At 32.9% G+C, this 16,056-nt stretch overlaps 2 protein-coding genes across 2 annotated transcripts in view; both read left to right on the top strand.

The window, feature by feature from the left end:
* LOC143246510 (solute carrier family 23 member 2-like) overlaps positions 1–16,056 on the top strand; it is a 392,872-nt gene that overhangs the window by 315,985 nt on the left and 60,831 nt on the right. The gene's annotated exons all lie outside the window — the stretch shown is intronic.
* LOC143246026 (solute carrier family 23 member 1-like) lies at positions 11,750–14,152 on the top strand. The gene is made up of 3 exons (XM_076492270.1): positions 11,750–12,008; positions 12,294–12,389; positions 13,744–14,152. The coding sequence occupies exons 1-2, from the start codon at positions 11,783–11,785 to the stop codon at positions 12,371–12,373; spliced, it is 306 nt and encodes a 101-aa protein (XP_076348385.1). The 5' UTR covers positions 11,750–11,782; the 3' UTR covers positions 12,374–12,389; positions 13,744–14,152.

The following is a 16,056-nucleotide window of genomic DNA, read 5'->3' as shown; positions in this document are numbered from 1 at the left end:
GTTTTATTGTTCTACTTTTTGTGTTATCATTGTCGTTATTCTCTCCTATTTCCATGTGCCTTAGTATGATGTGAATCAACTAAACATTTTTCCTTCTTATATGTTGTACTGGTTTTTTTATAAATTACTGCTGTGAATAGAACTAATTCCAACATTCATGAGGAACTTATGAAGGAAATACTAATTCATAGGATTTGTAGCGTAAGACACAGGTAGTTTACAAAACAAAAGTTCTGATATTTCAACTGCATTCATCACATTTTGTTCCAGTGATTTTCGTTTTACAAACAAAAATGATTCACTTAAAACCTACACAATGTAAATTGTTATAAAAAGTAAAGCCTACTGTATATACTAGTTCTTTCTGAAGCTGTTAAAACAACGTATGTTAATAAATGAATGTGTGTAAGTTTTTTCTTATAGGAAAGCCACATCGGTTATCTGCTTTGTCCACCGAGGGAAATCGAACCCCTTATTTTAACGTTGCAATTCCGAAGATTTAACACTGTCCCAATATTAATTAATATGTACAATCCTCTGATTTTGTATTTTACCACAATGTTGAAGCTGCCGATCCTCTAAACTTACTTAAGTAATGTGTTAACTTCTAGTTAAGTTGTTATGAACTCTTCCATACATTATTTAATTACAATTTATAGCTTTAACAGTAAGTAGGCACGGCATGGCCAGGTGGTTAAAGCACTCGACTCGTAATCCCAGGGTCGCGAATTCGAATTCACATCACACCAAAAATACAAAACAAACAAACAAACAAATAAGCACAAAGCTACACAATGAGCTGACTGTACTTACCACAGCTATTGAAACTCGGTTTGTAGCGTTGTAAGCCTCCAGTCTTAGCCATTGAGATGTTAACAAACGTCAATATTATGTATTAGTTACAAGACTTGTGACGCATATTACACACACTTGCTAATACTAATCTTAAACCAAATGTATATAGTAATATAAAACGAGAGAGTTACTTAAATTAATTTATTATATTTTGTCCAAAGGAATATATTATTATATCAACAAAGATTTAATTATAACACAAAAACACGTCTAGATACTACCCTATGTTACACCTAATTTAGTGTAATATATCTTGTGAAGGACATTCAGTGTAAATATGAAGGAAATTTCCAGATCCTTACGCTAAGCTACACTATTTCTACAAGAATTAAATAGGAAGTAATTAAACAAATAATTATCTATCTTATAAACCATCCGTTATTTTTCAACACAAAGGTTTCTATTGTGGACATCGAAAACGAAGACAGAGTCAGAAGTGATATCTCATACTCTGTAGATGAAGTTCCCCGTTGGTATCTATGTATCCTACATGGGATTCAGGTGAGAACATGGAGTTTATTGTCGACTTTTACTATTCGTATTGTCTGAGTCAGAAATATGTTACACCTTATATAATTATATAATATATTACATTATTTTAATATTATTATTTTGCAATAAACTCTCAACAACCTTACTTTCAAAAGTTCTTGTCACCAAATATTCTTACTGGTAGTCCCCAATAGTTTTATTTTGTGTTTTAATATTAGATATGAATGGAAAAAGTAAATCTCAACTGCAGATAAATACACCTTTTGATTTGAGACATAAATATTTGTTTTTGGAGCAAAACTTATGGAATTATTATACTTTGCTCGATAAAAAGATATAATTAAGTCTTTTATATTTGAAAACAGTTACATGTGGATATCACAAAAATCTATCTTACCTTATTTGAAAACTATATTTATACAATGTTAGAAGTAGCTTTGAAGAAAAACAGTTTATAGGTAATATGCGTAAATTATACTTTTAAATATTTAGTTAATGTCTCCTTAGTGTAAAACCAAACAAGGGCTGTCTACATTCTGTCTATCCTCTTTCAACCTGATATTTTTTAGTGTTGTTAGACCATAAATTCCCGCCAGTAACTACTTAATGACTTGGAATATAAGAAAATATACCGATACAGCTATTTTATTTCATTCTATATCTAATAAAATATTATAAAAATTATCCTACGGAATAAAAAAACAATCTCTTTTACAAATAATGAACAACTTAAGCACCTTAACTGAACGTAAAACCACCTTTCCTGCAAATAACATAACATTGTTTTTGATTTCTTTTTTATCCAGGGTTACTGATGAAGGCCAGACTTCTACCAATTCGTTATACGACAGTAATAAGTTAAAGATAGATGGATTTCACTGTTGTTGTTTCTAGCTTTTTTTACCAATGTTTACAGTTTTGGTGACGAAAATGAAAACTTACAAATTTAGTTTTGTCATTTTTTCAAATAAATTATAAGTAGTTTATGCCTAAACAAGATACATCCAAAGTAAGTCCAACATTAAACAATTTCATAGTATTTTTATATTTCGAGCAAACGAAAAGTCTGAATGATTTGCGTTTATTTTTGTGAATACATTTACACTTTGAAACACGAAATTCATTTGCAAATTCTTAATGTTTCAATTTAAGTAACGTAGATGGAGAAAACACCATTCGAATCTGAAAAGTGAAACCTGTGTGATTCAGTTTGAAACATCTATAACTTATTAAAGGAAAACATTAACTGTTGAATTAGAAATATTGATAACTTAAACTAAAACACTGATGTCTTGACTTTAGTTTATTAACTCACCTCCTTTTGTGTAAGTGTTTTGTTTGACTTAACTATAAACACATCTAAGTGATATTTCACGTCACAGATAGCGATGAAATTCGCAGAAATCAGGCACTTGCACCACATAAAATACGTTTTTTCTTCAAATAAATCGTCCACTGAATAGAGTGGAAGAATGAATTAGTACGGTGTTGTTGAAATACCCATATAAAACTGGTATATATCCTTTCTTTAGGATTTAATTAAAGCACCTTACACTTATCTATAATGCTTGGAACACATTTGAAGTGCTGTTTCATTGCTTTTATAATAATAGCAATATCTGATGATGTTCGGAGCAATTGTGACATATTCTTACTTAGTCACACCAAATCTCTGCATCCAAGAATTTGACCCTGCTAGAGGCTACATAACATCAACATTATTTTTTGTGTCAGGCTTAGGGACCCTAATCCAGTCAACATTCGGTACAAGGTAAGAGCCATTATCATATATCTAATTTTAAAAGTTTAAACGTGTTGGACCTTTGAAATAAGTATAATAAAACTGTAATGAAGTCCTTGTTATGCACTTAAGCTGATGCACAGAATCGAAACAATAAGTGACAAACTTTTTCTCTTTGTTTGTTTTTGAATTTCGCACAAAGCTACTCGAGGTATCTCTGCGCTAGCCGTCTCTAATTGAGCAGTGTAAGACTAGAGGGAAGGCAGCTAGTCATCACCACCCACCGCCAACTCTTGGGCTACTCTTTTACCAACGAATAGTGGGATTGACCATCACATTATAACGCCCCCACGGCTGAAAGGGCGAGCATGTTTGGCGCGACGGGAATGCGAATCCGCAACCCTCGAATCACGAGTCGCACGCCTTAACGCGCTTGGCCATGCCGGGCCAATAGAAAAGGAAAAACAAGTATTATCACCAAATCTTAAATTATTTCTCTCTGATTCGCTACCGAATGAGAACAGCTGGATAAAGTATAATAAGTTAATACACTGGTAATAAGAACTATTTCAACTTAAACGACTTTATTAATTTTATTAAAGTCGAAGATTTTTACTCACATTACAAATCTTATTTTTGAAGTAAAAAAAAACACGCTTTTTACCTGCATGTGGTTAAGGCGATCGACTTGTCATCTGAAAGTCATGGGTTCAAGTCCCCGTCACACCGAACATGTTTGCCATTTCAGCCGTGGGGCTGTTATAATATGCGGTAAATTCCAATATTCGTTGATAAAATAGAAGTTCAAGATGTGGAGGTGGGTAATGATGACCAGCTGCCTTCCTTCTAGTTTTACACTGCTAAATTAGGGACAGCTAGCGCAGATATTTAAACACATTATGATTTATCTCGGATGAGTCTCCGATTTATTATTATGTTTCGTACGTTAGGTATTACGATTTCAAACAGCCTAAAATTTTAATTTTAATTTAGAAGTTAATTGGATGTTAGTATGTATCACATTTATTATATTTGCCAACAGTACTGGTATACATAACAATTTTCTTTCACAGAAATATATTTAATAGACAATCAACGACACAATTTATGAAAACAATTATTACAAGTAAAGATTTATACAAAAAAAGTTTTACAAACTCACAAACATTACTCAGTCTTCTATTTGGTCCGGAAATGAATCTTTAATTTACGGTTCACGGAGAGCGAATTAATTCTATGTTGATACGCAGGTAAAATTCACTTAACGGGGAAGCTAACCAGCTGCTTCATTGAGCGCACGTAAATTTTTAACTGACTAGCAAAAACACAAATGTCCAAAGTTAATTATCCAAAGTCAAACGGCTTCTAATATTCTAAATCTGTGAACGTTCTTCATCAAATGTCTGTAGTGTGTGATTACTGAGCGTTTATCAGAAATATAGCTTCCGAAGTTTAGAATATACTGACTGTAACAAACCAACAATATTAACTGTGTTTCGGTTTATACTTTTTACACTCATTAGGCGAGGTTCTCGAAAATTCGGCTGGCAATAATACTGGCAATCACTACTATTTTACTTACATACATCAAATATTGTTGACTCGTACGCTCGAGAATATTCTAGAAATGTAGAAGAGCAGGCGGGACTTTCACAATACATATTTAACAATATACGTAGCATGCATTAAATTAACACAAACATAAATATAAATATGAATATGTAAAAGTAAATCCGTTACATGGCCACGTAAACAGGACACTTGACTCGCAATTTGAGGGTTGTGGGATTGAATCATCTTCCCAATAAGCATGCCCTTTTCAGCGTTATAATGTGGCAATGAATTCTACTATTCTTTGATAAAAGAGTATCCCAAGAGTTATCGATGGGTGGTGATGACTATGTGTCTTAACTCTTGTCTTTCACTTCTAAATTGGGGACGATTAGCACAGATAACCCTCGTGTAACTTTGCGTGAACTTTAAACCATACAAAGCAGCAAGTAATCTCTAACTCTGTTTGGCAAATTTTCTCATTTTGTATATCTTTATATTTCAGCGAAATCATTAAACATTCCAATATATAAATAAATAATAAACTGGTTTAATGTTTTACGACTGAATTAAACCCAGAAAGTACTAAGCTGATTTGAAGTGGACTTATAATTTTCAGTAATTGTTTGAACATCATCTCTTATATTAATATATGTTGTTATAAACAAGTACATTGGAAAACTTGAAAATCAGTTGTCAAAATTATGTAGATCATGCAGTTGTTTTCTCAAAAATTTAGGGTTTTATTTTTAGAGAGAATACTTATAAGGAATAGTCTTTGCATTTTCGAATAATTCCTACAATAAACTTCACCAATTACTATGCAAAATATAATATATCTCCGATCCCTTTAAAATATAGTTTTTAACACATTCGTCTAGCCATAAAGCGCTATCACTAGAGCATCAATCTTTGAAATGGTTATTTGACTCACAGGTATTATTGACTCGCAATATGAGAATCGCGGGTTTGAATCCTCTTCCCACCAAATATGTTCCTCCTTTCAGCCGTGAGGACATTATAATGTGGTAATAAATCCCCTATTCATTGATAAAAGAGTAGCGCAAGAGGTTTTGATGAGTAGTGATGACTAGCTGCTTCTCTTTGATCTTTCTCTGCTAAATTAAAAACGGCTAGCGCAGATAGCCATCGTGTAGCCTTGCGCGAAATTTAAACCAAATAAAGAAAGAAACAAATAAAGCTGTTACTTTGTTTGGCGCGTTCTAGGTTTTTATCGTTTGTTTAGAACAAAGCACAAAGATACACAATGGGCTATCTATGATCTGCACACCACGGGTATAGAAACGCGGTTTTTAGTAGTGTTAGTCCGCAGACATTCCGCTGTGTCACTGGGGTAGGGCTCTGTTTTAATATTTTTTATATTTCATCAAAATGATTAAACGTTTAGGAGATAAATAAATAATAATCCAGTTTAAGGCTCTGTTAGGATAATACTAAGGTGAATTGAATGTAAGTGCTTGAGGATCATCTCTCATACTTATAGAAGTTGTTATAAACAAGTACAGTGGAAAACTTGAAAATCAGATGTTAAAATTATATATATCATGCAGTTGTTTTCTCAAAAATTTAGGGTTTTATTTTTAGAGAGAATACTTATAAGGAATAGTCTTTGCATTTTCGAATAATTCCTACAATAAACTTCACCAATTACTATGCAAAATATAATATATCTCCGATCCCTTTAAAATATAGTTTTTAACACATTCGTCTAGCCATAAAGAGCTATCACTAGAGCATCAATCTTTGAAATGGTTATTTGACTCACAGGTATTATTGACTCGCAATATGAGAATCGCGGGTTTGAATCCTCTTCCCACCAAATATGTTCCTCCTTTCAGCCGTGAGGACATTATAATGTGGCAATAAATCCCCTATTCATTGATAAAAGAGTAGCGCAAGAGGTTTTGATGAGTAGTGATGACTAGCTGCTTCTCTTTGATCTTTCTCTGCTAAATTAAGAACGGCTAGCGCAGATAGCCATCGTGTAGCCTTGCGCGAAATTTAAACCAAATAAAGAAAGAAACAAATAAAGCTGTTACTTTGTTTGGCGCGTTCTAGGTTTTTATCGTTTGTTTAGAACAAAGCACAAAGATACACAATGGGCTATCTATGATCTGCACACCACGGGTATAGAAACGCGGTTTTTAGTAGTGTTAGTCCGCAGACATTCCGCTGTGTCACTGGGGTAGGGGCTCTGTTTTTAATATTTTTATATTTCATCAAAATGATTAAACGTTTAGGAGATAAATAAATAATAATCCAGTTTAAGGCTCTGTTAGGATAATACTAAGGTGAATTGAATGTAGTGCTTGAGGATCATCTCTCATACTTATAGAAGTTGTTATAAAGTACAGTGGAAAACCTAAAAAAATTAATTGTTAAAATCACGTAGATCGTGGAGAGCAGTTATTCTCTCAGAAATGATGAATGCTCTCTACATGTTCGAGTAATTCCTATAATAAGCTTTAGAGACACGTCACTAGTTTCTTATCTGAAATAATATATAATATTTTTTTAAACGATGTAAAGAAATATTATATATTATTTCAGATAAGAAACTAGTGACGTGTCTCTAAAGCTTATTATAGGAATTACTCGAACATGTAGAGAGCATTCATCATTTCTGAGAGAATAACTGCTCTCCACGATCTACGTGATTTTAACAATTAATTTTTTTAGGTTTTCCACTGTACTTGTTTATAACAACTTCTATAAGTATGAGAGATGATCCTCAAGCACTTACAAAGATTGATGCCCCAATGATAGCGCATCAATCTTTGAAGTGGTTATTGGATTTATAAGAGTTATTCGAATAATACTTCAGTGGTTAACACCTTTAGTTATCGTCCCTACCATATCGTTGATAGGACTTTCACTCTTTGAAGAAGCAGCTTCTACAGCTAGTAAGAGGCCCGGCATGGCCAAGCGTGTTAATCTCGTAATCTGAGGGTCGCGGGTTCGCATCCTCGTCGCCCCAAACATGCTCGCCCTTTCAGCCGTGGGGGCGTTATATTGTGACGATCAATCCCACTATTTGTTGGTAAAAGAGTAGTCCAAGAGTTGGTGGTGGGTGGTGATGACTAGCTGCCTTCCCTCGAGTCTTACACTGCTAAATTAGGGACGGCTAGCACAGATAAGAACTGGGGAATAGCAATTATGTAAGTCTTGTTTTATAATGGACTTTTTTTCTTATTGATTGGTTAAGTGTTTTTATTTTATTTCATCTGTTGTTATTTATCTAAGATTTAGTAAACAAACGAAACGTGAAGAGTTTTAACATTAATTTGTAACAAATAATTCACGATATTATTCTAGAAAGAAACATAAAAGGTCGTTAGTTTTAGAAATTAATATGTTCAATTTGTAATAAATAGTTTTATTGTTTGAAAATTTTAAAGTAATTCTCGTACGCTGAATACGAAAATTATATCCATTTTTTTTTCTATTATGCACAGAGTTTCACTAAAAGTCATATGTAGTTTTACATGAGCGAATCATTTTCATTTAAATCGTGTTACATGTTGTTATTGCTATAAGGTTCTGGCCCGGCATGGCCAAGCGCGTTAAGGCGTGCGACTCGTAATCCGAGGGTCGCGGGTTCGCATCCCCGTCGCGCCAAAAATGCTCGCCCTTTCAGCCGTGGAGGCGTTATAATGTTACAGTCAATCCCACTATTCGTTGGTAAAAGAGTAGCCTAAGAGTTGGTTGTGGGTGGTTATGACTAACTGCCTTCCCTCTAGTCTTACACTGCAAATTTAGGGACGGCTAGCACAGATAGCCCTCGAGTAGCTTTATGCGAAATTCAAAAACAAACTATAAGGTTCTCTAGACCAATCTCGACGTGAGAGTCTTATCGATCATTTTACAATCCACGACAAACACACTGTCAGTACATGAACAATTAACAGGAAACATCACTTACCATTTCTGCATATTATTTGATTGTGTGTTACACATTTTTTTTGTTTTGAATATTACTTATTTGTCACTATGAAAACAAGAGGTTGCACTGGATTATAGGTAAGAGAAAGTCTATGCCTTTTTAGAATTTCAGTGGTCTGACGTGAGCCTAAAAACCACAAAAATAACTCCTATTTTTATTATGAATCTTGCAAGGCTACAAAACTCGAAATAAAAAGGAATTTTCTTATCGGAGCCTTCATTCTGCTTTAAGGTCAACAGGTGATTCTCATGGACCTGTACATACCTCATCAGAAGCTCTTCATGCAATTTCTTGTGATTCTGAATCTGATGTGAATAGAAATGATGACTAGGATTCTTTTCAACCTGAAATGTCTGGTGAAGTTAATGATTTGGTAAAAGATTGGGACCTGCACAGATTTTGGAGGTCAGACTTCGGATTAAGAATTTTCTTTCCCTCGGGACATACTTGCTTTTACAGGTACAGTAGTCGCGTGAAAAGGTTTATACCATACTTTTCGCAGTAAGGCTAACCTGTTTATTGCATCAATATTACTGAATTAATACCAATGGTAGTAACTGCAGTCTATGATCTCAGGGTGTTGCTATTGTTCATTGGCTCGAATAAAAGAAGTAAAAAAGGTATTTTCCTTTACAATGGTAACATATATACTTCTGTTCCTATTCCTCATTTGGATCATTTGAAGAAAAGGTACGAAATCTGCAAGTTGAAATAAAAGCAACATATTTGGCAACATTGTGGATACTAAAATGTCCTTTGCATGTTTTTGGATCAACAAACCGTTTTTATTAAATTTCTATTTTTTTGTGAAAATGTGACAGCAAGACACGATATTAAGATCGAAGAAACATCAGGGAAGGTGGACTATCAGTGTGAAAGTTAATGATTGAAATGAGATGTTCCAGATGTCATACACAAAAAAAGACCACAACACGTATTTTACGTATGAAATATTGTTGTTCTATAATCACTAGAAAGCTAGAAAAATTTTTTCTGAAACGCAACATGTGAACAATCACGATTTTAAAGGGATAAAGAGAAATACTATTACGGCCTAAAATGATAAATAATCATAAACTTACCCTACTCTTAACACTATAAAAGGGTTAATCTTCACAAAATTAAATACTAAAAACAATCTTACTTATATTAATTATTACTGTTAAGCAGTCATATCAAATACGTTGCAGTAAGAAATTTTACCAGATTGGTATTCAGTGTTCTAACAATACAGTGTTAAGATAACTGTATCCTGCTGTTGTTTGTTTCTTAGAACAATTTTCCTTCTTGTGCTCTTCTCCCAGTATTTTGGAAACATTAATATTCCTGGTTGCAGCTACAGTAGAGAAACAGGATGGAAGATCAAACAACTGCCGTTTTTCAAGCTTTTTCCAGTGAGTATCGATTTTAAACACGGCTCATTTCACCTATAGATAAATATATACCAAAACTTCAATTATTTAATTTAATTAAAAAAAATCCTAAATAATTTAGTGCTACTAAGGAATATTTTGCTGTATATTTGAAAAAACAAAAGAATTTAAATACAGCCAACTTATACTGTTTTATCCTACGAGATATAACAAAGTGGTAACCACAAGGAACGTATTATAAAGCAGGTACCACAAAGGCAAGATCGCACATGTTTGTATTTTATGTATAAAATAAATATTACAGCAGCATTTCAAAGTAAGTAACTTTAAATTTGTTTTATTGTTATGTATCGCGCATTTGTTTTTTTTTTAATTTCATTTACCACTCAATTAAAGAGTCAATGTTCACCTAACGTTAGATGTTAACTATTTGATTTGAACCCTATTTAGTAAGCAATATTTTTTTCGCTTGTATCTAAACCAATTTACAATAACATCAGACTTAATGCTAATAAACTGCTTTGTGGTATATCTGAGACATTAATAATAAAAGCGAAAATACAACAAATGTATAATAGTTATAAAATTCATCTTAATGTTGAATAACAATTAACTCCAAGGTTACTTTCAGGTGTTACTTACCATAGTTACTGCGTGGGTTATTTGTTTTATACTAACTGCTGCAGGTGCCCTTGGACCAACCAACGCAACCAGAACTGATCTTCATGTACAGACGATGTACTCCAGTCCCTGGTTTAGATTTCCTTATCCAGGAATTTCGCACAAAGCTACTCGAGGGCTATCTGTGCTAGCCGTCCCTAATTTAGCAGTGTAAGACTAGAGGGAAAGCAGCTAGTCATCACCACCCACAGCCAACTCTTGGGCTACTTTTTTACCAACGAATAGTGAGATTGACCGTTACATAATAACGCCCCCACGGCTGAAAGGGCGAGCATGTTTGGCGCGACGGGGATGCAAATCCGCGATCTTCAGATTAGGAGTCGCACGCCTTAACACGCTTGGCCATGCCGGGCCGTTATCCAGGGAAGTAGTTAAAAAATACACATTAAAATTTAGATATTTTTATTTACGTAAGGAATTTATGAACTTATCTCTTGATCGGTTCTTTCAGTGTAGAACCTTGTTCTTCGTTCAGTCATAATTAAGGTAATTTGATTAAACCCCTTCTAAACATACATTATGTTGAAATCAAAATAAAACTAATTAAAATCAATAGTGTGAATATGTATATAAGATTTATTTTCTACTGCACACGGATTTTGATAAAACAGTCGATATGTTGTGTTTATATTTTGATTTTGATTTTTCAGGACAGTGGGGTTTACCACCAATCAGCATTGGTGCTGTTTTGAGAACGTTTGCAGGAACATTAGCATCGGTTTTGGAATCAGTTGGAGATTACTACGCATGCGCTCGATTAGCTTGCGCATCTACTCCTCCACCTAGCGCCATAAATCATGGAATATTTACAGAAGAATATTTCCTGTATCGTCTCTGGAATTTGGGGATCTGGAGGTGGAATGACTTCTTACAGTCAAAACATTGGAGCAATCGGATTAACAAAAGTATACTCATGTGTTGTCCTTCTAAAATAGATTAATACCATTTGTAATACAATTTTGAATATTATTGTAAATTACTTAGATTTATTGTGTTTTTATACATGTGTATGTATAACATAACTGCTGATTTTAGAAACGTAAAACTCGGTTCATTTTTTCATTTGCTTGATTTTCACACCAACAGGTGGCTAGTCGACAGGTTATTCAGTATGGTGTTGTTATCATGATGATTTTTGCAGTTCTGGGAAAGTATGGAGCCTTCCTAAATACTATTCCTGAACCCATTATTGGTGGAATCATATGTGTTATGTTTGCAATGATAACGGGAGCTGGACTATCCAATGTCCAATTTATCGACCTTCACTCATCGATAAACATTTTTATCCTTGGATTATCTTTATTTATTTATCCAAAGTTGTTTAACGGTCACCAAGGTGCTATTGATGTAGGTACGTACACTTACTAGTATGATTGAAGTTGGGGAAAGAAATTCGTTGAACGTTATGAAACAGTTTCTCAAACCATCTCTTATATAACAAAATGGTTCAATGCTCCACAATTTACAAAACGTGGTGTATCTAATGTGTTAAAATATATCATAGCTGTTTGTTTTACAGAAAATGAAAGGTTTTTATAACATAAGATGGTTGAGATTTGTCTAGTTACCAAAAAAAACAAATCATCAGTTTGTGAAATATTCTTGAAGTTATTAAATTTTTTATTGGTTCGTTTAGGTAATGACGTAGCAAACCAACTCATTACAGTTCTATTGGACACCAGTGTATTTGTTGGTGGACTCATTGCGTTTGTGTAAGACAATTCCATACCAGGTAAGGGAACATTCCTTCGAGAGTTTGTGAATAAACCAAATACATTTCAATATGATTTGTAACACTGTTAAAGTATGACATTAGGTGTTTTATTAGTTTGTTAGTCACAAAATATTCAGTTACTTTTATTTTCTATGGAAGCTGTATAAAATTGTACAATATTGTTTTACATAACTTTCAAATCCGAGAAAAAAAATCAACTTGCATCTGTAACATGACTTTTATGATAATTAGTTAATAATTATGTTTATCCATTTTAACCTTCAAATTATAAATACACTGCAGAAAACATTGAACATACTTCTACACTTGTGAGTGACTTGAGAAATCATGATCAAAAATATTAATTGTTATCTAGAACCAAATGACAGGAATACTTTGAAGTAAAATACATGTCAGAACAGAAGGAAGGTTTTACTGTATCCTGTATTAATGGTCCAGAATAAGAATGAAATCCTTACTAGTAGAATACAAATGTTAACATCACAAGACGATCACTGAAATAAAACCCAGTGTACGATAAGTTATATCTGATTCCTTCTTTAATTTGACATAAGATAATTTAGAAACATTCTTTATAAATGTTTGTATGATGTGATACTGCTTGTTTTACTCGTTGATTCGTGTTGTCTGATATATTGTTCTGTACTAGTATTTCTTCGCTAACGATAATTCTATTTTATATTATTTATTGTTACATGTATTGTTTGATAACATCATGCAAAGTCTGCTTATTCAATATTTTCGAATCCTATTGTCTCTCGTTTCCCAAAATGTTTCTTCAAACATGAAAGTCTTAGAGACTCTGAACTTAGTCTAATAGATTAAAACAATAACAATCAGGTTTCAATATTTGGAGTTGATATAGATTGTACGTGACAATAAACAAAATTTAAACCTAAAATACCCTCTTTCATATAAGAAAGCAATTTTCCTTCATAGCTCTATCTTCCGTATATTATAATATTGCCACAGCTGAAGAATCGAAGAAAGTCTGTTTCGTTTCTTTTTTGGTTAACAAGAGAAAAGATATACAACAACCTATCCCTTCTGTGTCGTTCACGAATATAAAAAAATTTTATTGAACGCTGAGCAACTGGGAATCATCAGAAAAAACAACAACAACTGAATGATAAGAATGGGAGGTTATATTTACAATATTTTATCATTCTGATAGAGGATATAATATTTGCAACCTACATATGAGAAACAGGTGAAAATATTATGTCATTTTAACAATAAATGTGATATTAGATATAAATGAATAAACATCTTTTCATACAGATCAATGGAAATAAAACATTTAAATTACTCACGAAACGATAAAATTATAATAAGAATTTATCAATTTCAGGTACAGATGAAGAAAGAGGACTTATGAAATGGAGAGAGCAAGGACTTGAACACAACATTTCTGTTAGTGATCAGTTAACATTGTCATCATCTTCAACCTATGACCTCCCGTTCGGCATGAACCTAATTAAAAGATACAAAATTTTCAAGTACATTCCTATCAGTCCAACATACGACCAGAATATTTTCGTTGATAAAATGAGACCATTATTTAAAATATTTAAACCTCAAAAGATTAATAACAAAAACTTTGACTCTGTAGTGTAACGATACGGTCGTCTTGTTTAATTACAACAATTAACATATACGTCAGTATAAACATATAATTTGTTTGATACAATGAAACCAGAATATTCATTAGTTTCACAAGAAAAGATTCATAAACTGAAATATTACAATAATGTTTTTGAAGACGTAAATATATATCAAATCATTATCCGATGTCATTGTATAACCTATATCGTAGTAGTTTCCGTTAATTTTATGTATCACTGAAACAAATTACATAAAATAACACTTTGTAGTTTTCGTCACCTACTGTCTAGTTTAAGTGTATAATCACTTTAATCAAACAACACTCGAAAAAATGTGTTAAACTTCAGTTGTAATAATTTTGAATTATGACTGAAAATATTAAAGTTTAGAATTGTCAGGTATTTTACTTCATGACTCGTTTAATAGCATTTAAGATTCTCTGAACATTTTACATGTTCTAGGTTTGTTATTCATAGATTGAACTGAGAAACAAAACACTAGTAAAAGATACGTCCAATAAAGACGACACTCTTTTTACTGTGATTAATACCACGTTATTAGTGTTTCATTTGTGTCATAATAATTATTATTATCATTCATTTTATATATGTATATAACACTAAATTTTGCATGAATACTTAATTGCAAAGGAGCAAGGAGTAAATAACGTTTCTAAATCAAATAGCTAAATCTCGTCGTGTATAATATTTACAATGTTAAACCACGTAATAAAAACCAACAGGGAAAACAATATTAGGATTTATAGTATCTCATGTTTTATGATATACATCCAGAGTTTCTATAATCTTTAGAAGATTTACCCAGCTTTTACCAGTTTCAACCGACATGCATTAAAACCGACAAATGATTTTGAGCTTCGGAGACAAACTGATGAATTGATATATTGTGGGACACCCGCTAATTGTTTTGAATTAAGCACAAAGCTACTCAATGGACTATCTGTGCTACCGCTGTACTAGCGGTATTATTAAAGTTTGCTGTATTTCCAAATTATACTGACAACGACCATTATCATCGTGTGTGTGATTTACAACGCTAAAATCAGGGGTCGATTTCCTCGATGGGCTCAGCAGTTAGCCCGATATGGCTTTGCTATAAGAAAACACACACACGATGTATCGTGGTCGTTGTCAGTATAATTTGGAAATACAGCAAACTTTAATAATTCGATAATATGGTTATTTAGAATCAAACGTATAGAAAAATTTGATTGGGCAGTTTTAATATAATACTTGAATCTCAAAACAATAAATCCAATATTAATATTTACAGATTTTTTTTGCTCTAATAAACACTTCAAAACTGATATGAACATTTTGTAACATTTGTCATTAAATGCCGCTGTATTAATGGGATTGTAAATTTAAGACATTATCTGATTTTAGTTTCTATAGATAGAAACAAATTTGACACCAGTTACACTTATTTATTGTGTAATTTATTGTGAACATTGGATAAAATTTTATGGGAGTATTACTAACGATAGAGTTAAATCAGTCATTTAACTTCAGGAAACTAGTAACAATACTACAATATGAATTGCAGAACAATTTTATAAGCTATTTATTTGCCATGTGGTATGGCCCTACAGTAGCACAGCGGCATGAGTGCGAACGTACAATGCTAGAATCCGGTTTTCGTGATGGACAGAGCACAGAGAACCTATTTTGTTTCTTTGTGCTTATCTTCAAAACAATCAAACATTCAATTAACATTTTATAATACTTACGAATTCATACTATGATAAAATCAATAAAGCTGTAAGTGATTCTTGTTATTAGCTACACAACTACTGTTATTAATACAAGACGATTTAGTATTGTTTGTTTTTTGAATTTCGCACAAAGCTACTCGAGGGCTATCTGTGCTAGCCGTCCCTAAGTTAGCAGTGTAAGACTAGAGGGAAGGCAGCTAGTCATCACCACCCACTGCCAGCTCTTGGGCTACTCTTTTACTAACGAATAGTGGGATTGATCGTAACATTATAACGCTCTCACGGCTGGGAGGACTAGCATGTTTGGCGCAACGCGGGCGCGAA

The sequence above is a fragment of the Tachypleus tridentatus genome, chromosome 3 (assembly GCF_004210375.1).
Source record: "Tachypleus tridentatus isolate NWPU-2018 chromosome 3, ASM421037v1, whole genome shotgun sequence".
NCBI classification, from domain to species: domain Eukaryota; kingdom Metazoa; phylum Arthropoda; class Merostomata; order Xiphosura; family Limulidae; genus Tachypleus; species Tachypleus tridentatus.
The sequence above is the reverse complement of the archived record's forward strand: the minus strand, read 5'-3'. Positions and strand labels throughout refer to the sequence as shown.